This window comes from Momordica charantia, assembly GCF_013281855.1.
Source record: "Momordica charantia cultivar OHB3-1 chromosome 2 unlocalized genomic scaffold, Mcharantia_2.0 BLBB01000002.1, whole genome shotgun sequence".
NCBI lineage: Eukaryota > Viridiplantae > Streptophyta > Magnoliopsida > Cucurbitales > Cucurbitaceae > Momordica > Momordica charantia.
The window spans coordinates 9,640,109-9,663,395 of NW_028275160.1; the positions used below are offsets into that span (position 1 = coordinate 9,640,109).

Consider the following 23,287-nt stretch of genomic DNA (forward strand, 5'->3'; position numbering starts at 1 on the left):
GAATTATGTTAATGACAGTTTTTAACTGTCACTGAAGCCCGAATTTCTACTAGTGAACAATATTTGAACCTCCGACCTTCAAAATATATCAAAACAAATCCAATGCTTTGACCAGCGTTGAACGACTATGCGTACATCGACTTTGAAACTCGAGTAGAAGTATCGTGGAGTTTGAGAAAGGGGTGAAGAGATCCCAACCTAGTTAGATTAACATAGTCTTGCATATTGTGAGCTGCTAAACCAGGGAACACAAGCCCTATAACCCTAATTCCCTTCAGCAGCCAAGTTTCTGTATATTGTCTTCCTCTTGTGTAAGGAATCAAAAAGCTTCTTACCAGCTCCCATAAGGTCACAAAAAACCCTTCAACTCCTCCAACAAATGAGTAGTAGTTCTTGTAGGGCTCTTCCTTTACTTCCTGTCATTATTATATAATTCCCGACCGGGTGAGTTCGGAGATTACGTCCTAGTTATTATGTGTACCTTAAAAAAAGACGATGTTTAAGTATTTGTACGTGTTTCGTTAAATTTGTTGGGTTGCACTGCATCTAAAAATGATTCTATAAGTATCAAAATCTGCTCTAAGAATAATTTAAAATGATTTGCAGTGAATCACTTTTAAAGTCTTTTTTTGTTTAATTTATTAACTTTGATAAGGATTAGATCTCTTGGCTCGAATATCGTCTTGATTTACATATAAGACTAGATTATATTGGAAATAATATTTTATCGTAAAGTTTTGAACTCAAAACCTATTAATTATTTTGATGCTGTGTTAAATTGACGTAACGCCTCGTTCAATAACCACTTTTATTTCTTGTTTTTGTTTCATTTTTAAAGTAAGCTTATAAATAATACAATCACTCGTATTTTTTGTTTTTGTTATAAACTATTTAATTAAAAACAATTTCAAAATCTAAACCAAAATTTGAAACCTAAAATAAAAATAAAAATTTGTTTTTGTTTTTGAAATCTGGGTTAGAGGTCAAGTGTACTATTCTCAAGAAAGGTAAAAAACATATAAAAAAAATTGTGAAGAAAAAACAAAAATATTTTTAAAAAATAAATAACTAAATCAGATAATTATTTTATTTTTGTTTTTTTTTTAATTAAGCTTCTAAACACTACTTTCACTTATGTATTTTTTTCGTTTTGCATCTACTCTTTAAAAACATTTTCAAAATCCAACCTAAATTATTAACTGAAAAAAAGAAAAAAAGTTTTCAAAAAACTTGTTTTTGTTTTCTAAATTTGGCTAAGGCTTAAAAGAGTTCAAATGTGTTTGTAGAAAAGTTAAAACATATCAAAGAAATCACAAACAAATTACAAGTCTAACTAACTTTTAAAAACGAAATGATTATCAATCAAACGGGATCTAAAAAATGAAATCGTTATCAAACGAGACTTAGACTATTATCTTTCCACAGTAGCCGCTGTTGAAGTAGAGGCAAGTTCCAAAGTGTTTGAACATGAAACTTGGGTCATCTGTGGGCATTCGAGGCACTATGTTATGACTGTACACAAATCTGAAGTATTTGCACCCATGTTTCTTCAACACTCCTTCCATAAATTGGTTGAATTTTTCATTTCCAACTCTTGGTTGCCCATAAGTGTAGATCCCATGAAGCCTTCATTATCCTCAAATTTCATCTAAATAATTAGAATGTTTCTTTCTAAACTGTGTTGTGCCCTACTTACGTCCTAATATATGCTTTAAAAAGATATGCGTACCCTCTTCGACTTTCAATTTTTGTCTAATGGGTATCTCTATTATTAGCTTAATGTTCTAAATTCCAGAATCCGTTCAAATCAGCTTGTCACTCCGTCTTTAAATAATATATGATATGTATCGGTACTCAATTTTTGTTAAATTGATGGAATTAATTAGAGCGTGAAGTTTGTTAGACACATCGTGAGAAAGTTAGATCTATAAAAAACTTTTTACAAAAACAAATAATTAGGGATAATCTTTAAAGTTTACAAGTTAGAAACTTTTTATTGCACTAGAATGAAATATAATGGTGACAGTGGAGAAAAATATTTACTATTAAATTTTTGACAAATAGGAAAATAAGATATATAAACCGAAACTTTAAAATTGTCAAAATTTATAGTAGTAGTGAACAAGAAGATGTATGCTAACTAGTCAGGCACCTAAATATCATTCTTTAAAAAGTGGTTCTCAAACTAGTTCATTAACTAACATAGGAAGGTCATACTATTCCAATGAAATAATTGATAGCAAAATTCTATTAAAAAAGGAAAACAAAATGTATACGTTTTTCAAAAACCCCTTTTGAAAATTTGACTAATATATTAAAAATATTTGTTAAAAATAAAATATATGTATAAATTTTGAAACAGATTCCTACCTGAGATCTAACAATGGTTTATAATAGACATGAACTACTGTTCTCATAGTCGATTTTTAAAGAGAACCCAGGGATGTTGATACAAATCTCTACTGTTCTCATAGTCGATTTTTAAAGAGAACCCAGGGATGTTGATACAAATCTCTATTTTTTATTATATATATGTATATATGTATAGTAGATTTGAACCTTATTTCTAAAGAAAAAGTAAATATACGAAGAAGGAAAATATTTAAATGAACCTGATTTCTATAAAAAAAGTAAATATATGAGGAAGGAAAATATTTATGGTTGAAGATCTATTTACATATTAATTACTATAAAAAAAATTGACAGTTCATTATTTTTAAAAATAAAACTATATTTCTAATTTTATCTTTCCCTAGTCGATCATTTAATAATGGTTAGAACAAACGTCAAAAAAAACAAAAACAAAAATCAAAGATAATTATCAAAATTAAACCAGACCGATGTTAAATTAAAATGCAATTAAAAAGAAAAAAAAAATGTTAGAAGTTGTAACTATTAAAACCAACCTATTCAAAAGTGAAGTTTCTCGATGCAAGGCGAGAACCGCCGGGAACAAGGCGGCAAGAGCGCCGCCCTGGCTGTGGCCGGTGACCAGAAATTTGGCGGCCCGGTTCAGCTGCAGCAGTTCTCCCAGCTTCTCTCTGGTGCAGTAGTAAGCAAGCGGCCGGTCCGGGTCGGGTTTTATTTGCTTGGGCCAGCCGGTTCTGCGCTGCAGGCCGAGGGCTTTGATAAAAACCACCGTGGATTTTATCCATCCCGGGGAAGGCGTACCATGATAGGTCCACGTTGGTGCACCACGCGTCCGTGTCAAAGGTTCTGTGCCTCTGAGCGCCACCACTATCATGTTTGGGTTCGATGTCTTGTCTTGGAAAATCAAGGCTTGAGTTGTCGCCTTCCCTTAGAAATCTATAATAAATATATATTTTTTAAATAATATCAACCCTTCCTTTCTGTTCGATCACTATTTTGTTTTTGATTTTTTAATATAAAAATTATACTTGCAATTACTAATTTCATCGGTGTAGTTTGTCTTGTCATCAACTTTTTAAAATGCGTTTTCGAAATCTATTAATTTTTGAAGAAAATTAGTCTTTAAAAATCTGGTTAAAAATTCAAATGTATTTCAAAAAGAAAATGAAAAAATTATACAAATCATAAGAAAACAAACATAATTTTCTAAAACATAAAACTAAAAATGAAATCTCTATGAACGGAGTCTTCGTTTTTAGTTCTTTTTTTTTCTTAAAATTATACTTGTTTTTGGTAAATTTTTCACCTCTATTTAAAATATATTTGAATTCTTAATTAAATTTCAAAAAATAAAAGTAATTTTTTGATTTCTCAAAATTTGGTAGATTTTGAAAATGTTTTAAAAGCATGTAACAAGTGAAAATAAAATTTCTAAGCTTAATTTTTAAAAATAGAAAACAAAAAATGAAATGATTATGTGTAAGTTTCATTCATATTTCAATATTTTAAATGTTTTTGTTACGTTAGAGTGTTTGAGGATGATTCATGATTGTAAGATAGAATTCTATGGAAAAATTCATAAAATTCAATCTTGATCATTGTCAAATGGATACATTAAATTAGTTAAGCTTTTGAGACGTTTTTTTTTCTTTCTTAAGTTTAAACACTATTCTAGTCCAACTAATTTAAAAACGTTTATTTTAATTTATATACTTTTAGATTTTATTTATTTAGATTCATGTACTCTTAAATGTTTTGGTATCTATTTGTAAAATCTATAACATAAATAAATTTGGTATACAATGAAAACCATATCTAAATATTTCTATAAATATATATTGAATATAGGGTTGTATTAAAATTGCAATAAAAATGAGATAAAATTAAGGTTAAGAATTTAGAAGTTTAAGATTAAACAAAAATGAATTTTCTCAAAAAAAAAAAAAATATATATATATATATATCATTTAGTTTAGTGATTATATTTTAATCATAAACTTCCATCAAATTGAACTCCAAATTTAAACGAAATAAATACCCCAATAAAACTAAATTATAAATTCTTTGTTTATTATTTATTTCTTACCATTCCAAAAATCGTAGAATCCAACCAATTCCATCTGCATCAAAAGAAGAACACATTATTGTAGTGGTACAATTGCTGAGTTAGGGAAATATTTGAAGTGTTTTTTAGTACAATTTATGGGGTGTGGATCGAATTCATAACTTTTTTATTGGAGATATATGTCAATTATCGTTGAACAGAGCTATTGCTTACTTTGGCAAAATATTTAAAGTATTTATCTTACTTCTCAACAAAATAAAATTAAATGAAGATAGTTTTAAGTCGTCTCTAAACCTTCTTTAATAACCCTATTTCATTTTTAATTTTATTTTTAAAAAAAATCATGTTTGTTTCATTTAATTAAATTCTTACCCAAATTTCAAAAAAAAAATTGAAAACTACATTATTTTTTTTTCATTTTCAACATGGCTTAAATTTGAAAAACATTTCTAAAAATTGATTGCAAAACAAAGTGAAAATAGTGTTTATAGTTTGATTTTTAAAATTTGAAAACAATAATAAGCTAGTTATCATACTGGGTTTAGAATTTTATCTAGCTATTTTAAATTTTAAACCCTAAAACTTTTTTTTTTTTGGATTTTTTGTGGTCATAAACCTTTTAACAACTTTTTATTTAATTTGTTTTTTCAATAACCTTTAAAATCTCAATTCTAATATTCTTTCATCTTTCAATTATGTTTCTTATCAAAGTGATAACTTAGTCCATGTGTACATGCATACATAATAATAAGATCATATTGTGTGAATTGACATTGAAAAACATAATTTTTGAACTCATTCTTTAATTAATGATAATTAAAATATAAATTAGCTTCTTAATATTCTTTCAATATTATATGTTTACAAATCACTAATAAATCTACAATGGTGGATGGAATGTTGAAATGACACTCTATTAAGATAAATTTAGAATGACATGTGTGATGTAATAATTAAGAAATTCTATGTAAGAATAGTCATATTTAATATATATATTTTCAATTTTATGCGATATATTATAAAGATATTTTTAAAGTTAAGAAACTCAGAGCTGATTTGATTGGTTTCTTATTTTTCATTTTTATCTTTTAGAAACACATGGATTTAGTATTTTTATATGTTTTTGTAGAAACTTTGAAAATAACGAAATGAATTTATTGTTTCTTGTTCCTATTTCTAGTTTTTTTTCCTTCAAAAATACAATTAGAATGCTTAATATAAAAAAATAATTTTAGTATAAAACTTTAACATTTTGATTAACAATTTCATTTGATTGTCATCAAACATGTTTATGTTTTTTTCCAACGAAAAAAAGAAAGAACAATCAAACCTGATCAAAGAGTTTACCAATGCAGATATGTTTTCTTGATTAAAAAAGAGGAAACGAGAAACAAAAATTATAAAATGAGAAATAAAAAACAAGAAACAGAAACGTTTTTCAAATGTGCATTAAATAGATAGATCATATGACGACGTTGTGGACGAAATTTAGAAGTTAAACCTTTTAAGTAAATTTTTATTACCTTCCAAAGATGTTGGACAGTGGATTTAACAAAAGTATGATTCTCATAGGAAATCTTTGAGGCCATGACAGAGAGAGCAAACAAATATCTGCAATCTCCAGGCTTTATGCTTCTCTCAAGTTCCACTCTTGAATCAACATGTCCAATGAATGACATGTACTTCTCACATTCTTGTTTTGGGATTTCCATATTTCCTTCAAACAAATAATAAAAACCCTAATGAAACTTTTGAACTTTCAAAATCATATGCATTAATTACAATCAAGATCTTCTCTTCCTAGTTTTTCTCCCAAAAATAATGTGTTTTTTCTAGTCATTTGGGTTTTGGATATTTTGTTGTTGAGTTTGAGCACTTTTTTAATCCCGTTTGATTGATTTTAATTTGGAGCTAGCTAGATTCATATATGTGTGACTTGATTTTGAGTGATTTGTTTGTGGTTTTATTAGTTAATCGCTGTTTCGAGAGAAGTTATTAATTTTAGTATTTTGTTAGTACAATACGTGGGGTGGAGTCATGACTTCTTGTGGTAGATAGATTGCTTAACTAATTGAGTTATGTTGACATTTTACTATTTTTATTGAAGTTATATTAAAAATTACCTAGGTTAAATCCTTATGATTTAATAGTTTCATTTATAGTTCCTTAGTTTGTCTCTTGTTTGATCACTTTCTGGCCTTTTTGCTTTGGGCAATTTCATCTCATCCATTTCTTTGTTCATCAGTTTGGTATAGTTTTGTTGGACTGATCTCTCTTTATTACCACGAGCAACATGTTTGTTCTTTTAAAAAAGTTCATTCTTATAATAGAATATAAAAGGGTTCAATATATGTTTTGTTGTTCCATGTTCGGGTGTTTTTTCGGTTTGGTCCTTTATTGTTCGACGAGTTTCAATTTAGTCTCTTGTGTTTTAATATATCTTTTCAACTATAAAACATAATTAGACATTTCATGTGGGGAGGAGGATCAAACTCAGAACTTTATGATTGGAAATATATGTCAATTACCATTGAACTATGATTGTTTTGGCTAACAAAATTTTAAGTTAACGAATAACCATTTCACTCTTTTATTAAATGAGTTAAAATTATTATTATTATTTTTATTTGAAAATGAACTTCATTCAAAAGACTAGTTAATAGCCACATGGGCTACACAAGATGATAAATCCAGATTCAGCCTCTTTGCAAGCCGAAGGGGAAAAATCAGAGATATCATTTTCATAGAAAGTGATTTGATTCTCTATGAACATGCTTGAAAGCTGTGTCAACCTCATTGTGCTAGGCGTCACATCATTGATCGCATTAATCGCATCGCCTCCAAAGAATCTGATTCAATCATAACCTTTTCCAAATTCAGTCTCTCAGCAAAACGAATCCCTTCATGAATGGTACCACTTGTGATATGATTTTATCATTAACAGAAAAAAAATATGATCGTCAAAATTCTACCAACTCCTTATAAATTTGGAGGAGTCATTAAAAAAATAGTCATAAAATATTTATTTTTTTGATATCCGTGAAGATTCGAGCCAACTTATGCACAATTAATTCTTAAAGTAGATGGCCATCATGTGACTTAAACTCATTTCCTCCCACTTTATCCTAACTCGTTTGGACCAATGGGTCATCCATGAAGGTTAATGATGAATTTATTTTGTTAAACAATATTGTTTTGAGATAATGTTATTTAATTTTTTTTACAATGATATAAATAATAAATAAGTGTAAAAAATATGAAACACGTCGATTATTGATTAGTAGGATAAATTGCACAAGTATAATGGGTTAGAACTATTGCATTCTCAAACTTTCAATTGAAAAAAATTAAACGCTTTGAACTCGAACTTACTTTTTGATATTCGTGTGTCCGGACCAGCTTGCGCGTACCTCGACTATTCACGGGGCAAACAGATTGAGAATAAATTGCAAAGTATAGATTTGACAAAGTGAATATAGATTTGACACTTGTTAGACACGTATTGAACACTTGTTAAGCATAAAAAATAGACATAAATAGTAATACATGACAAAATAATAAATATTCAGAGAAATGCATCAAACTCATTTTGAGTTTTAGCATAAAAATGTATGAGCTCATTGGCTTTGAATTTTCCTCCCGTATAAAAATGATATATACTTAAAAAAATGTATACATTAACAAACGTGTCCTTGCCATGTCCGTGTCCTAAATTTTCAGAAAATGATGTGTCATCGTGTCCTTGTATCGTATCCGTGTCTCGTGTCCATATTTGTGCTTCTTAGGTTTTTAGTAATGTCCGAGCATTCGCAACCTACAAGCACACAAATAAAATCGACACGGTTCGCACAAATCATGAACCTGTTGGTCACAAAAGTCCTTAATAGAGGACACACCACAACAACAGACAATATCCCCCCACCACAATAGATTCAAAATCTAAGCCAAATACATGAACTTTGATACACCATCAAACAAGAAGCCATTTGACATAAGTGATAACATGGAAGGTTTCAAGGTCTACAAGTTGGATAAACAATCATTTCACCAATTCCATAGCATCTCAGATCACAAATAACAATATAAATTCCAAGCAGCCGTTACCAGTTCTTCAACTTCGTCCTTAAATGCATTTCCTTCTCCTGCAGCAGTAGAATCAACCTACCAAAGTTGTTTGGCAGTCTTCATAAGGAGTCTGAGTGTTCGGTTAAGAAGATTTCCTGCAAGCGAATGTCAAGAATTATGTTGTCAAACAGAAATCTCAAGTAAGAGTGGCTGTTGTTTTCCTTTTCCATTCAAAAGGAACCAGCACTATGGTTTATCAATACCTAATGTATTTGCTAGATGTGCGTTGACAATATTGATGAAACGATCCTTGGCATAGTCTCCATCGCTACCAAATTCCATCTTCCCAAGGAAGAAGTATCTCACTGCATCAGAGCCAAACTTTTGAACCAATTCATTTGGTTCAAGGGTATTGCCTAATGACTTGCCCATCCTCGTTCCATCCTATAAAGTTCAAACAAAAAGAGTTGATGCATGAACCAAAATTAGTTATGAGAGGTTTCGAAACTTGACCAACAATTGTTTGTATTGACAAAAGAAGGCCAGGACTACAAGAACTCCAGAAATAAATGTTTACAAACAAGATCACGATGATGTCAAATTCATATATCTAATGTGGATTCTGAATCTAAGTTCTAGTAATAAAATATTCAGTTGTTATTACTCACTCTTTACCACTCGAACCATGAACCAGAAAGAAGTTAGGGAGAGATCACAGGGATTCAATTTATAGGAAATATCACACTTTCTCTACAGGAGAGCTGGAAAACTAAGGACCGGTAATCATTTTGGTTTTCGTTTTGGCTTTTCAGTTTTGAAAATTAAGTTTATTAACATTACTTCCACCTATGCATTTCTTTGTTTTGTTATCTTTTTCTAAAAACGTTTTGTTTCCAAAATCACGTTTGAAACTAAAAATAGTAATTTTTAAAAACTTTTTTTTGTTTTTGAAATTTAACCGAGTCAAATGTTATTCTTTAGAAAGGTGAAAAACATATTGATAAAACCAGCATAATTTTCAAAAATTAAAAACCAAAACAAAATAGTTATCAAACGGCCCTAAGAAATATGAAAAGAATGGTTCCACTACTTAGACACCAGAAGCTTGAGAAACTAGAAACTCAAAAATTCGCACATAACTGGACGTCTTCAAGCTTCTCTTTAAAATAAATACTCGGCTTTGCCCATAACTGACATCGCTAGTAACCAAAATACATCAAATACATTAAGAGCTTGAACCATAAAATCTTTGCAACAGCATTGATAAGAAGCATATTATAATAGCTTAATTCTCGAATTAGAATAAATTCACCAAAAAGTAGACAATAATGAAGTTTTCTCCATTATTACAAAATATAACAAGTTATAAATCTACCTATTGCTCACTATTCCAACAAAAATAACCAATTCTACACAATGCAAGAATTCATGAATCCTGGCAGCATCCAAATGGTTGGAAATATTTGATTATGAGGGACATTGAATATTGACCAACTCCAAGAGATAAGATTCACAAGACAACGAAGACCCTTGAATTCACAAGGTGCAACAATATTCATATTATATATAAAGGCAATGGAGACTGGTTACACCTTTATAGACTTCCTAAATAGTAAATATTAACTTTCTTCTGCTTCACCCATTACCATCGCCAACTAAATTCCTTTGTCTAATAGAAACTTTAGGAACCCAAACACACCATTGTCAGAAACCCGTGATCGAAAACCATCTTTGGAAGTTTTAGTTCAGCAGACATTAGCATAGCAGGCCAATAAACTGCATGGAAACGTAAAATATCCTACAAACAGAACAGTAAAAACAATAAATCTGCATCCTACAGACTGAGGAGCTTGAATTCAGTATGGGAAAAAGGGAAAGTCTCATAACCTCCGGAATTCAAAATAACACAGAAATGGGAGCTCATGAATAATTTCAATTCTTGTTATATTAAAAAAAAAATGTAGCAAAGACCAAATTCTAAAAATCAGGTGGAGAAAAAGAAAATATTTTCCAGCCGGGGCTAGATGAAATATGTACAATCGGGAAAATTGCCCTAAAATATCATTGAAAAACACCAATTAAGTGTAAAGAGGCAGGCCAACCTGAAGCGGAAGCCCTTTGTAAATTTGGTTGCTTACAGTTCTCTGATACCGCTGATATATAACTACATTATGGAATTTTCATATGACTAAGATTGAAGGCACTGACTATACTTTCCATTTCGGTTTCCTAAACAAAACGGTGGAGAATTGTTGCAAGTTCACATATACCATATGTTTGTAGTAATGAAGAATTCTTTAAAAACAAAAATGAAAATGAAAAGATAAGAGAGAGATTACCCCTAACAATGCATCAAACCAAACATAAATTATTTGCTTTTGATCATTGGGAACTGGAATACCCCATTCAACCGAAGCCCTGGAGATAGAGAAGTCTTCTAGGCCACTTCTAATCCAACTTTTCACCTTGGCAGATATGGTGCTGAATAAATCAAAGAATGGTTCACGATCGGCAAGAAGGAAAAAATTGTAACAGACAATAGAACTGACATTCTGTTGTCAGAAAAATGATTAAATAAAATACAATATCAAAAAATATCAAAGAGATATGATGAACCATTACAAGACTTTCACGTTTACTTTAGGTCATAGGTAATGGTAGACCTTGAATAATATAATTTATGATATATGTGCATGGAGTTTTGTATTAACGCTCTTACAAGTCATTCTACAATGGAGATGCTGGCTGGAGAGAAATCAAGACTTTTTGAGGAGAGGGAAGCTAAGTTTGCCTCTCTTTTTAGCAACGTTCAATTTTATACTAAAAGCAAACTCTTTTGTAATTACCCTTTTCACAGTGATCCTTCATAATTGGAAGGCATTCATGTAATTAGCTCTCTTGGGAGGGGGTTCTCTCTTCCCCTGTCCCTAGTCTATTATTTCGTAGTTGTCTCATGTCTCATGTAATTAGTCAAGGTGTGCATAATCAAGTTTAGACATTCACGATATATATATGTGTGTGATGATGTGTGTTTGTGTGTGCTTATACTTCTGTTTATAAATTTCACAGACAAATTTCACAGACAAACACAAATAGAAGGTGGCTGCACACACAAAAGAGCAGTAGTAAATTTCAAACAAGTAGAATAATCCCATATAGTCACCTCATTTTAACGGAAGGTGGGCTGCACAAAACCTGAATTCTGTGTTAAAGTTTCTTCAAGCAATCTTCGATATTTTGACAATGCAAAAAAGTAATTGTCTTATTTCCTTAAAGCACAGGGATTTAGGTGTATAGGACAACAATTGTTGGCAAGAATTTCTTTCTCATCCTGCAGGTTGACAAATGTTCTTATAATAATCAAGAGAATTAATATCGAAAATTGAAGAACTAAGGACTGTAAAATGCATCCATACCCCAGGAAAAATAGCTACTGGAAAACACATATGGTTTGGTACTTCATCAAACTAATAATTTAGTCCCTAAATTTTGTTGAACTTAGTCCATATAGTTTAAATTTATAACAATTTAGTCCATTAACTTTAGTATGTAACAACTAATACTTGCATATGAAGATTTTTGTCAACGTTGTAATAGAGAAGTTTCTCAAAATTGATACTTCGTATAAACCATCTAGGGGCCAAATGTGCATTTAAACTATATGATTGTACATGCTATAGATTAATACTTCACCTTGTCCAAAATTTTCATTATAAGGACTGCGTTACAAATTTAAAACTATAGAAATTAGTTGACTAAATCGTCATAAATTTTAAACTAAAATGTTACATACTGTTCAGGTACTGCACGGGCAGACCAAATATGTTTCTTAACCCAAAATTGTTCAAAGCCAGCATTATACAGACGCCCCCACCAGTTTCCAAAGTGAAAAAAACACCAATAAGAAGAGCTGTAAAAGCAAAAAATCAAACGAACAACGTAACAGAACTACAAATATGAAGATTTTCGATTGAGAAAAAAGGGGCACCTGAAATGGGGCGATGGTGGTGTAAGCGCTCCCCATGTGAGGGGAAGCATTGACATAGTAAAGTGGGGTCGTGATAACAAATGGGTCTGTTGCGGCTTCGCTGCCATGGGAATTGGAAATGGAATCGGTTGCAGAGGTACAGAATACAGCTCGTTTTGACGAAGAAGGGGACAAGAAGAGATTTCGACAGAAATGGAGGCGGTTCCGAGATGGGTGGGTTTCGAATTTCGAATCCTGCAAAGGGTTTAAGAGCCGGAAACAGAGTGAAATGTTTGTTCTAGCGCCCATTTCCATCATTCCATGGCTTTCTTTCTCTGCGCGTAGGCCAATCAAGAAGAAGGGTTTATTCTACCGGAACTTCTATGGAGGTCGCTCATTCCATTGGTTTTTTAACCCAATCGAATCGAACCGTTCTTTCGATCTACATCGACCGAACCGAACGGTTTTTCTTCAAGATGAAAACTCACTTACATAGTTTATTTCTCGTAGAAAAATTTCTTAAAACACCTAATAAAAAAACATAATATTTCATTTTAGTCTAATTATTCATATAAAATGTAAACATACCAGGTCTACAACATCTTAATAGAAAATTCGAACAAGGTAGGTCAGGGATGGCGATCATATTTCCATCCTCATCTCTGTTTAGGTGGTGGAGAAAAACAAATTTTCGTCCCCGTCTTATTCGAGACGGGTCTCCATAGGAGAATTGGACACCTCTAGGCGAGGCGATAACCAACTCCATATTAGGGTTTTTTTTTTCTTTCTTTCTTTTTTATTTTGATTTTTCTAATTTAGGGTAAAAGTAAAACAGAGGGTTCCAAAATATTTTCAAAATTGTCCTTAAGAGCGAGTTAGGCTGGATATATCTAGGTAGAATTTTATTGGGAAAAAGAAAAAAACAGAGTTCTTATTTATTTATTTATTGAGTCTATTAGTAGAATAAAATAGTGTATTTGAAAATGAGCCAATTACATAATGACAAAATTAAAATAAGTACTTTTAAATATAGCGGCAAGTTTAAAATTTTACACAAATGACATCATTTTATTTTAATTCAAGCCAAAAAAATGCTTATCACTTGAAAATAAACCAAGTCAAATTTGTAACATTTTTAAAAAAATTAGAAGTATTAACAAATTTTGAAATTCATACCATATTTTTGTTACTCTCTCATTTTTAAATATGCCATAACCTTTGAATTCTTTTAGAAATAGATGGTATTTGAGTGCCAAAACGAATATAACTCTCCTTTAAAAAAAATATTCTAATTTAGTAACGTTTAGTGGAGTTTTTTTTGTTTTTACAATTCTAGTTATCCTGTTTTTGCGATTAAAATTTTTTACAATATTGTTATTGTTTTTAAGCATGAAAGAGCTTCAACCTACATAAATTCAAACTAAATACTAACTTAAGTTTTAAAGTGCATGTGGCCCACCAACACACTGGTATAAAATTGTATCTGTAGGTTGCCAATGAAGCCCACGTTAAAACTCACGTTGAATCATTTGTTGACATGTCAGCAGGCTAGAATCGCGTCTCTCGACATCCATAACACAAAATTAACACCTTGATATATATATATAGGATGAAATTACAAAACAAACCTTGAACGTTTCGGCCTAAATGTAGCTTTTTTAATTGAATATTATATTGCGAAGATGGGCATATGATTAAATTATGAAGATATTAAAATGATTTTGTTACATATATTGATGTTATTGGTAAGTTGGGGAGTAGGAGGCAGAGTCCATTGGTGTTGTCTTAATAGTGTAACAATTTCAGTACATCTCCCCTTGCATAAGGGACAACCAACAACAAAATAAAAATTAAATAAAAAAATATATAATCCAAGGATATAAGATCTCGGCCGTCCACGTGTCCCACAGGAATGGGCATATCTGACAAAGTTGTATCCCCAATCAACCAATCACCGACCGAAATTCTATTGGCTGTCATGAAAAACCCTGCGTTTCTAATTCTCCCATGTTAAACTTATTTATTTAATCTATACATAATTAATAATTTTAGGTCAATTATTTACTTATTTTAAATCCTTGTACCACAATAAATAGTTAGCCTCTACCGTTAGTTGAGATAATAAATTAGATAGAAATTTATTCTATTTTATAATGAAATCACATTGACTAATAATAGGTGTATAATTTTTTATTGGTAGTAAAAATAAATAAATTAAAGGGAAAGTAAAATTGCAAAACAATTAATTTAAAAGTTATGCATTTCGATAGTAGATGAGTGAAAAAATGGTAAAAATGGTAAAATAATTATTGAAAAGTGTGGGCCCAAAAAATAAGGAATGAGAATAATTAAGATCGATCCATATGAGGTTGTAAGGAAATTAGAATGAAATTTAACTTTTTAGGGAAGATGGTTATTCTTAAGTTCAGGTCAGGTCATACTAATTGATTTCATTCCTATAATTTAATTAGTAAGCACCAACAAAAGGATACAATAATCGAAAGTACATAGACCTCTCTTTATTTATATATATATATATATATAGTTGAACAAAGGTAGAGTGTGGGAGATCGAACTTTTAATTATCTTTAAAAGATTTTTTACCTTAAAAGATAATATTTATCTAGTATAGAGGTTTTAAAAATTTAGATTTTAATCTACATTTTATTTATATATATATAGTGACTATTCTGGCCTAGTCGTTTGTCTAGACAACATGTTACAGTCCTTGAGTGTTGCACATGTTATTCACGTAAAATGACGCCAAGTAGATGCGTGGCTCAAAACTATAAATGTTCGTGTTTGAGTATTAACTCTCTAGATAAGTTTAGTCAATTTGAATGTAGGTAAGTTTAATCTCCATGGTAAAAAAATTAGCTAGGTTTCTACTTTGTCAACAGTGGTTATTGTCCGTGTTCTTACTTCAAACTCATACCAAATTTTATTTCCTATGTGGGATTTTCTCTGCAAAGTTAAAATGGGAAATATAAAGTTAAAATGGGGAAAAATGTGAAAAATCATAGCTGAATTACACAAGAATGATGCAATGTAATAGTTCTCTGAAACTTTCAATTAAAAGAATATTATCCTTCAAATTTATAAAATTGTTGCAATCAAATCCTACCATTATAATGGTTAGGTGATAAAAAAACGATGTGACACGTGGACGAATAAGAAAACTTGACCATAAACTAAAGTATGAAGTCTCGAATCCATTTTTCGAAGAGCAATTATCGACCATAAGAGATAGTTCAACCATTAAGATCAGATAGCTCGATCGTAAGAGGTACCTCGGTTAGAAGGGATACCTTGGCCATAAGGGAACCTCGGCCATAAGAGATACCACGACCATAAACTACCTTGATCTTAAGAGATAGCTCGGCCATGGATTATCTCGTCCTTGATTCATAGCTCGACCATGGTTACCTCAGTCATTGATTCATAGCTTGGCCACGGGTTGCCTCGTCCTTGATTCATAGCTCGACCATGGGTTACCTCATCCTTGATTTATAGCTTGGCCATTGGAGCACCTCGTCCTTGATTCATAGCTCTGCCATAGAGTACCTCAGCCAAAAGGATATAGCTCGACTAACAAGGATGAGTTATATCACAAAATTAATCACTCGACTGTCTTTCTGACAACACGTCATGATTTATGGTATAGTTGTCACCACACTCCTCAACTACTGTCGGAAGCTCAATACCTATAAATAGAGTCGTTCGCCTCACTTTTCAGGTACACGAAACTATATTCTCTCTCGTGTATAGATCAGATAATAAGTACTGACTAGATCAGCATTGGAGTGTTCACTTTGTTTTGCAGGTCCTTCGAACATCGATATTCAGAATCCGAAGTTTGTGAAGATCATTTTCTTCATCAAACAATATATAAAGTTCATTAAATTTGCAACTTGAAGGGTTTGTTACAATTAAAGTACTACAAATTCTAAAACCCTAAACTACCCTAAAACTATGAAGTAGTTATACAATTTATATCCTCAAATTTGTAAAGTTGGTGGCAATTAAACTTATTCACTAACAAAGTTATATAAAGGTAAGATTTAATTGTAACAATTTGTAACTTAATGGATTAATTAAATTGAAAGTTGAGAGTTTGTACAAACTTCTAGTAACTTCCATAATACTTCCTGGCTAATTTTTTCAAAATTTCCCAATAAAGTAGTTGACTTGCTCATTGATCTATAAAATCCATGACCTTACCCACTTTATTTGTTTGGACTTGTAATAAACGATTTTTCCAACCTAAAATAGGTTGAACTTCTGACCTGTGAGGAAATAAGTAATGTATATTCTGACTAGTTAAACTATGTCCATATCAATTTGACCTAAAATAACAAAATGAACCCATAAAAAATATATCTACTGCACTAACTATTAATTAACCTCCAAAAAGAAACACACATCATCCTCCCTACAACATTAAATGACAAAATAAAAACTCGATTGTAAAATAAAAAAGGCCATAAACTCTCTAATATTATAGACGAAAATTAAGTAATACATTTAGCTATTTTCTTAAATGAAAATGATTGTGAGGGAAAAGATTAAATATAAGTTATATTATTGTATAATATATAGTTATGAATAAGATGGGAAGATGAAGAAAAAAAAGGGGAAGAAATTAAAATGGGGCAATAACTTTATTCTATGCATGCATGTAGATATGATATGATATGATATAAATTTATATATTAATAGAAAGAGAGACTTATCCTACAAAAAGGGAAAGGGGGCAATAGATAGGATGGGGAAATGGGAAACCTTTGAAATAATGTGTCAGACTAAACAAAACCCTACATTACATTATACAATACATTGCACTTTGGAGTAGTAAAAGAGAGAACATATAATAAATAATAATAATAACAATGCCCTTTTCCCATTATTTTATTTGCAATATTCAATGTACTTGAAATATATATAATGGGTTTAAATACTATTTTCGTTCGGAAACATTTGATTGTGGATGTTGATTTTGGATTTTTATACACCTTTCAATTTTTATTTATTTATTTTAGTTTGTGTACTTTTGAAACGTACGTTTTGATTATTGTACTTTATAAAAGTGACTATTCTGATCTATTCATTTTCGTTTTTATCTAATTTATTTCAATCAAAATTTTGGCATGACATTTCACTCATTAGATTTATTGAAATGTAACCATAAATTTTTGTTAAGAGATTTTCATTGTGTGTGAAATTTGTGTTAAAGTTTTATAAATAAGGACCAAAATAGTTGCGTTTTTCAAAAGTACAAGGACAAAAACAAACGGTTTTACATAGATTAAAATGGATATTTTAGAAATACAGGATCTCCACTATTCTTTTAAGGAAAAAAGAAAGAAGAAAAAAGCTTTACTTTTGGAGGAATAAAATCTTTTAAAATTCATCCCAACACGGGAAAAAAAAAATTAGTACCCACAAAAATAGTCTTATTTTCGTCCAACCACAATAACACTAGGACAAATCATAGCGAATTATATATTTTCTTAAGTTAGAAATTTAACTAAGGGAAGATATTAAGAGTAGTCTGGTTTGGTAAATATTGTTGTTTCTTGTTTATGTTTATTCAATTTTAATAAAGAAAAATAAATTGCACTCCTCCAATGTCCATAAATGTAAGTATTATAAAACAATATTTTTATTTATGTTTTGGAACAAATGGAAAATGAGAACAAGAAAAAAGAAATTGTTTAGATTATTTCCAAAATTTCTTCAAATTCACTACATCATTCGGTCAATCTGGGTTTTGGCAGGATTTGGGAGTTTTGTTTTTTAAAAATATTTCCGATTTTGTGATCAAAACAGTAGAAATTCTAAAAACGACTTTTTCATGTTTTGAGTGTTTTCAGATTCAGAATTTGAAAATTTTAAGATGCAGAATTACATTAAAAATGATAAAGGATTTGATAAATATATTATTTCATATTATAAACTCATTTTATGTTCGTTAAAATTAAAATAGGTAAAATATAATGTATTCTAAATTATATAACCTTGTAAAATAATAATTATACAAAATTCATAAAAAATGTTAATAAATAAATTAATTAATATGACTTTAGATTAAACTAAATATTTAGTTTGTAACTACTCCGATCCTAGTTTACAAATATATTACTAAACACAATAATTTTTTAAATTGAGATTTAATTACCAAATATGCTACCAAGTGAAAACACTGGAAACAAATAATATAACTCTGGTTTTTATTGAATCCCTTGTTTTTAAATTAAAATTTTTTTATTATCAACCAAACGTACCCTTAGATTTCTTAAAAAAAAATTGGAAATGAGAAACAAGAGTTTAGTGTCAGAATCGACTCATTGAGCCAAGTATAGGGTGAAAAAATCCCCAATTACAAGCTTGGTAGGTACTAATTTTTTGATTATAACATTTTAATTTTAATGATCTTTACTAAATTTGATTTAAGTATGGTTTAAATGGTTAAACATGAGCACATCCCCCTATGAGATCATAAGTTCCAATTTTCTTCCTTATATTCTAAAAGAGTAAATAATAATAGAAAAAAAAAAGGAATCTTAGCTAAATTTAAAAGAAAAAATATATATTTTGAAAATGGGTTATGAATATGGGTCATGAAAAATTTTGGGAATTGTTAGATCTGTATGAGAGATTCTGTAAATATTTTATTTAATATATGATTGGACATGGTTTTATGGGAAGAGTGGTGGTTTGACTATTAAATTTTGGTGTTGTTTGACTTGTAGATCTGATTGAGGGAAGGGGAGAAAATTGGTTGTTAGGGAAGCATGATTCATGAGACATCAACAACTTTAAGGCTTTGGCTCTGTCTTGGGAGCAACCAAACCCCATTAATTAACATTATTCTAAATTCTAAATTCTTACTTATCATGATTGAATAATTGTGTTTGGAATATTTAATCTTCTAAACTAATATCATGTTTCTTATTCGTGATTCTAAGGGAGGATATTCATGTCGTTTGGGTCGATTTCATCCCTATAGCGTATTCACCTCTGTTAACTGAGTTATATGCGATTTTAGAAGGCCGTCCGCTTGCTCAATCGATAAATTGTAGAAATAATATTAGGGTCGAATCTGATTCCCCACTTGCAATTCGTCTAATTGTGGTGAGATCTTGACCCTAGAAGGTGAATCGAACTGGCCTTTTGATATTGCAATAGCTGCCCTAAATTTTTCGTCCATCTCTTTCCTTCATACCCCTCGGCACTGCAATAGGCCAGCGGATGGTTTGGAACATTTTGACCTCCATCGATAAGCCACGTTTCTATGGCATTAAAATTTTTCACATTGGCTGTTAAATTTTGTAAGGGATTACATTATACAACCCTCAATCTGTAGCTCACGTGACATGATCATCTTCTTTTAATTAATCTACCTCGTCTTTTTATGAAAAACTAATATCATAATACACATGTATATAGTTTTAAATAAAGCGGCGTGCAAAAAAAAATTTCAAATATGACATGCCTTTTTTTGTATCGTCAATCTATCATTTGCTTCTATCAATAATATATTGACGTATTTATCTATTACTGATAGACATATACTAAAATTGATAGACGTCTGTCAACAATAAGTTTCCACCATAAAAAAATTGTCATATACTGTGAAATCTTATTTCTTGTATTATATTTACAATTATGATAAAACTATTTGTCACTCATTATTACCGATTTTCTCTTAAAATATGGATGGAGCAACTAATCAATAATTTCATATATCAATCTATCTTTAAAGTATTGACGAAGTATAAAAACGACCTGGATCGAAGCCTGTCTCTACAACTAGAAGGTCACCTGACCCAATATTACTTCAAGTCAAACATGCTTAACTTTGAAATTCTTATGTTGAGCCACCGAAAAGGAAGGTGCACCTTATTAGTATAAGTAGTAACTATCAATTCTTTTAAGCTTTTCTTAATCATGCTTCCATGATCTCAAGATCCCTTTCATTCGAATGGGCCTCCTCTCTACTCGAACGACAAACTGAGCCATTAAAGAGAAAATCCAACGAAAAATTACATCAATATACATAGTAAGATGTTTTTAATAAACAAATCAAACAATATTCTAAAAAGAAAAACATTTAATGCAAGTATTTACATTTATTAATTAATGTTATTTCAACCTTCCATTTTTTTTAAGTCACATTTTTCCAACTTTTCATTAAGGAACTAAATTGACACAACAAGTATAAAGTTAATTAAATTTGTACTTTAAACTTTATCAAATACAAATAAATCACATAATAAGAAAGTAGAAAAAGTTGATCTTCCCTGAATTTGGTAAACAGTAAACTGCAAGACACAATAGGACTTAATTAATTACCCCTTGCATTATTCATAATTATCTTGTGCATTATTAAGCTCAGTTAACATGAGGTTAACTTCTTGCAAATTAAGTACAATTTTTTTAAACAATAATATAATTCATTGGTCAAAGTACTTTGCTCCTTCTAATGAGGTCGGACATTCAATTCATGTCTACAGGATCGTATCAATTTTTCTATCAAAAGTGGAATATTTTTTCTCAGGTACAAGGGAGTGGAGAATTAGAATGTCTAACTAATTTAAGAAAGACAAATTAGCTATAAACAAATTTAACTAAGAAACAACTTTCCCAACACTCCTAGAGCCTTCTTATTCTTCCCAAGGAGAAATGAGAGAATATCAAAGAAAATAAAAAAAAATGGAATAGATTCAAAACAAACCAAAAGGATTCCATTAATTTATAAGCATTACAGTATCAATAACCACAAAACTAGGTAAAAAAAAAAAAGTACATACTGCTAATAAACAAAAAAAAAAAAAAAAAACTTGTTTTTCCTAATTTACAAATCCCACCCAAATTAGATATCACATATATCATTAGAGTTGTAATTAAATCCCACAAGCCCACAAACCCATAAACCCAATTCCATGGGTTTTTTCCTTTTTTGTTTGGTGTTCTTCGTCAATGCATTTGCAGAGAAGAAGAATTGGCCGCCATTGGAGGAGGGAATTGGAGGTGTGAAGCTTTCAAAAGCGCAGATGAATAGCTAATATTAATATTATTGGCACAATTATTAATATTATGATTACTCATAATAATATTATTGTTGTTGTTGTTGTTAAACGACGTCGCAGCGGCCGTTTGCTGGAGGGTGTGAAGTTGGCGCTTGAGAAACTTGACGTAATGGACGGCTTCGTCGAGCATGGAGGCGGTGTCCATTTTGGTGCCGCCGGGGACCAGCCGCTGCAGGATCCGAATCTTCTGGCTGATCCTCTCCCGCCGCTGCCGCGCCGCCACGCTCTGTGGGTCCTTCGAGATCCGCACGTTCCGCCGCCGCGGCGCCTTTATGGCCTCTGGGTCTATGTGGATTGGCTGCATCGCCGCGATTCTGAATATCATTTCCCTCATTGCCCCCATCGAGCCGCCGCCGCCGCCGCAGCGCTTGTGGCGGTGCTGCAGCGCGGTGGGTGGCGGCTCCGGGATGGGGAAGTCGGAGAACGTGGCGGCGCCGGAGGGTGGGGCCCAGGCGGAGATCGAGGGGTCGAGCAGCAGTGACGACATGTCGATGTGAGGTGCCGTGATGTCGTCCATGGGTAGAGAGAGAGAGAGAGAATGAATCTTTTGGCAAATGGAAACTGAAGCTTTTGGGCTAAGCGAGGGGAAGGGGAGTATGCATATTTATAGAGCCAAGTTGTTTATTTTGTTTTTTCTTTCTTTTTTAAATTAATATTTTGTCACAATTGTAAAAACTCAAATCTATACATTAGCGGTATACTTATATCGATATTTTGTATCGAGGGAAAATAGAGCATCAAGTAGTTAGAGGCCGAATATACATGTGAAACATGCTATTGGAGATATACGAGAGAGAAATTTATCGTATTTTCAAATTGTTTTGTGCGTGACAAATTTGTAAAATTATGGTAAATAAGTTTTGCCGCTCTATTATAATGTCTCATTTACAACATCTTATACATCTAAATATTACATATCTTTAACCAATTTGGAACTGGAAGTTGAAATGAGAATAGTTTAACTTATCAAAGTATTATTCATCTCTCCAAAAGTTGGAGGTTCAAATCTCTCCGCAAAACAACTTAAACTAGATAAACAACTATTAAGAGCCCTGATAAACCATGAACAGTTCGAGAGCCTCTGAACTTAGACACGATAACAGGTAGCATTCGATTTTTATACAAACAATTTTCTCAGTTCCACAGTGTTCATGATTGGTCGTCTCAGTCGTCATATAATAGATTCTTTTCAATCTATGATACTCTACCTCTAATAATCTCTCTCTTAAAACATTTTTTATAATTAGAAGTTCATATCCATTAGGATTATTCTCAATAAATTCAATCTAACAAAAAAAAGTTGTTTTAACACTCAAATAATAATTTTGCTATAAGATATGAATTTCTCATGATCATTTAAGGTACACTGTATTCTTCTTATGTGTTGCACCAACTTTTAGTTCAACCTCCAAACAGCAGCTTTCAATTTTGCAAGTTGTTAGATGATTGGCAATAGCTTCTACAATCATAAGAATAAACTATTCAATTGTCCATGAAGATACATTTATGAGAAAAGGAAAAAAAAATTCTATTCCCTCTAGTTGAGAGTAAAGAGTTCAAAAAGAGAATTCGTATTATATTATAACTATCAAAGCTAAATATTATTGGTATGTTTTCTCTATTACAATTTTAAAAATATTAAGTTAGAATAAGTTGGAGAATCATATTTGAACTACTAGAACGTTTCTATAATGCGCACCATTCACCACAATCCTTTCTTTTCCTCTA

The 23,287-nt window shown here is 31.0% G+C and overlaps 2 protein-coding genes and 1 pseudogene across 9 annotated transcripts; all 3 read right to left on the reverse strand.

Moving 5' to 3' along the window:
- Positions 1-125: 125 nt before the first annotated feature.
- Positions 126-6,665, reverse strand: LOC111017904 (triacylglycerol lipase OBL1-like; annotated as a pseudogene).
- A 1,307-nt stretch (positions 6,666-7,972) lies between these two features.
- LOC111017961 (methionine--tRNA ligase, chloroplastic/mitochondrial) lies at positions 7,973-12,857 on the reverse strand. Of its 8 annotated transcripts, none has more exons than XR_002602353.2 (6): positions 12,489-12,856; positions 10,840-10,981; positions 10,200-10,298; positions 8,764-8,944; positions 8,540-8,655; positions 7,973-8,249 (listed from the first exon to the last, which is right to left on the reverse strand). XR_002602353.2 is itself a non-coding variant. In XM_088121184.1 (6 exons), exons 2-6 carry the CDS (start codon positions 11,666-11,668, stop codon positions 8,597-8,599), a joined length of 486 nt encoding a protein of 161 aa, XP_087977310.1. In that variant the 5' UTR covers positions 11,669-11,831; positions 12,489-12,854; the 3' UTR covers positions 8,339-8,596. The 8 variants fall into 8 exon arrangements, 4 of the variants coding, with proteins under 4 accessions (XP_087977310.1, XP_087977311.1, XP_022149555.1 ...); XR_015789447.1 differs by lacking the exon at positions 7,973-8,249 and adding exons at positions 10,603-10,729; positions 11,664-11,831 and having other exon boundaries at positions 8,339-8,655; positions 8,764-10,298; positions 12,489-12,857; XR_015789448.1 differs by lacking the exons at positions 7,973-8,249; positions 10,200-10,298 and adding exons at positions 10,603-10,729; positions 11,664-11,831 and having other exon boundaries at positions 8,339-8,655; positions 12,489-12,855.
- An 8,337-nt stretch (positions 12,858-21,194) lies between these two features.
- Positions 21,195-22,258, reverse strand: LOC148212779 (transcription factor HEC2-like). The gene has a single exon (XM_088121123.1). It carries the CDS (start codon positions 22,074-22,076, stop codon positions 21,447-21,449), a length of 630 nt encoding a protein of 209 aa, XP_087977249.1. The 5' UTR covers positions 22,077-22,258; the 3' UTR covers positions 21,195-21,446.
- Positions 22,259-23,287: the final 1,029 nt, after the last annotated feature.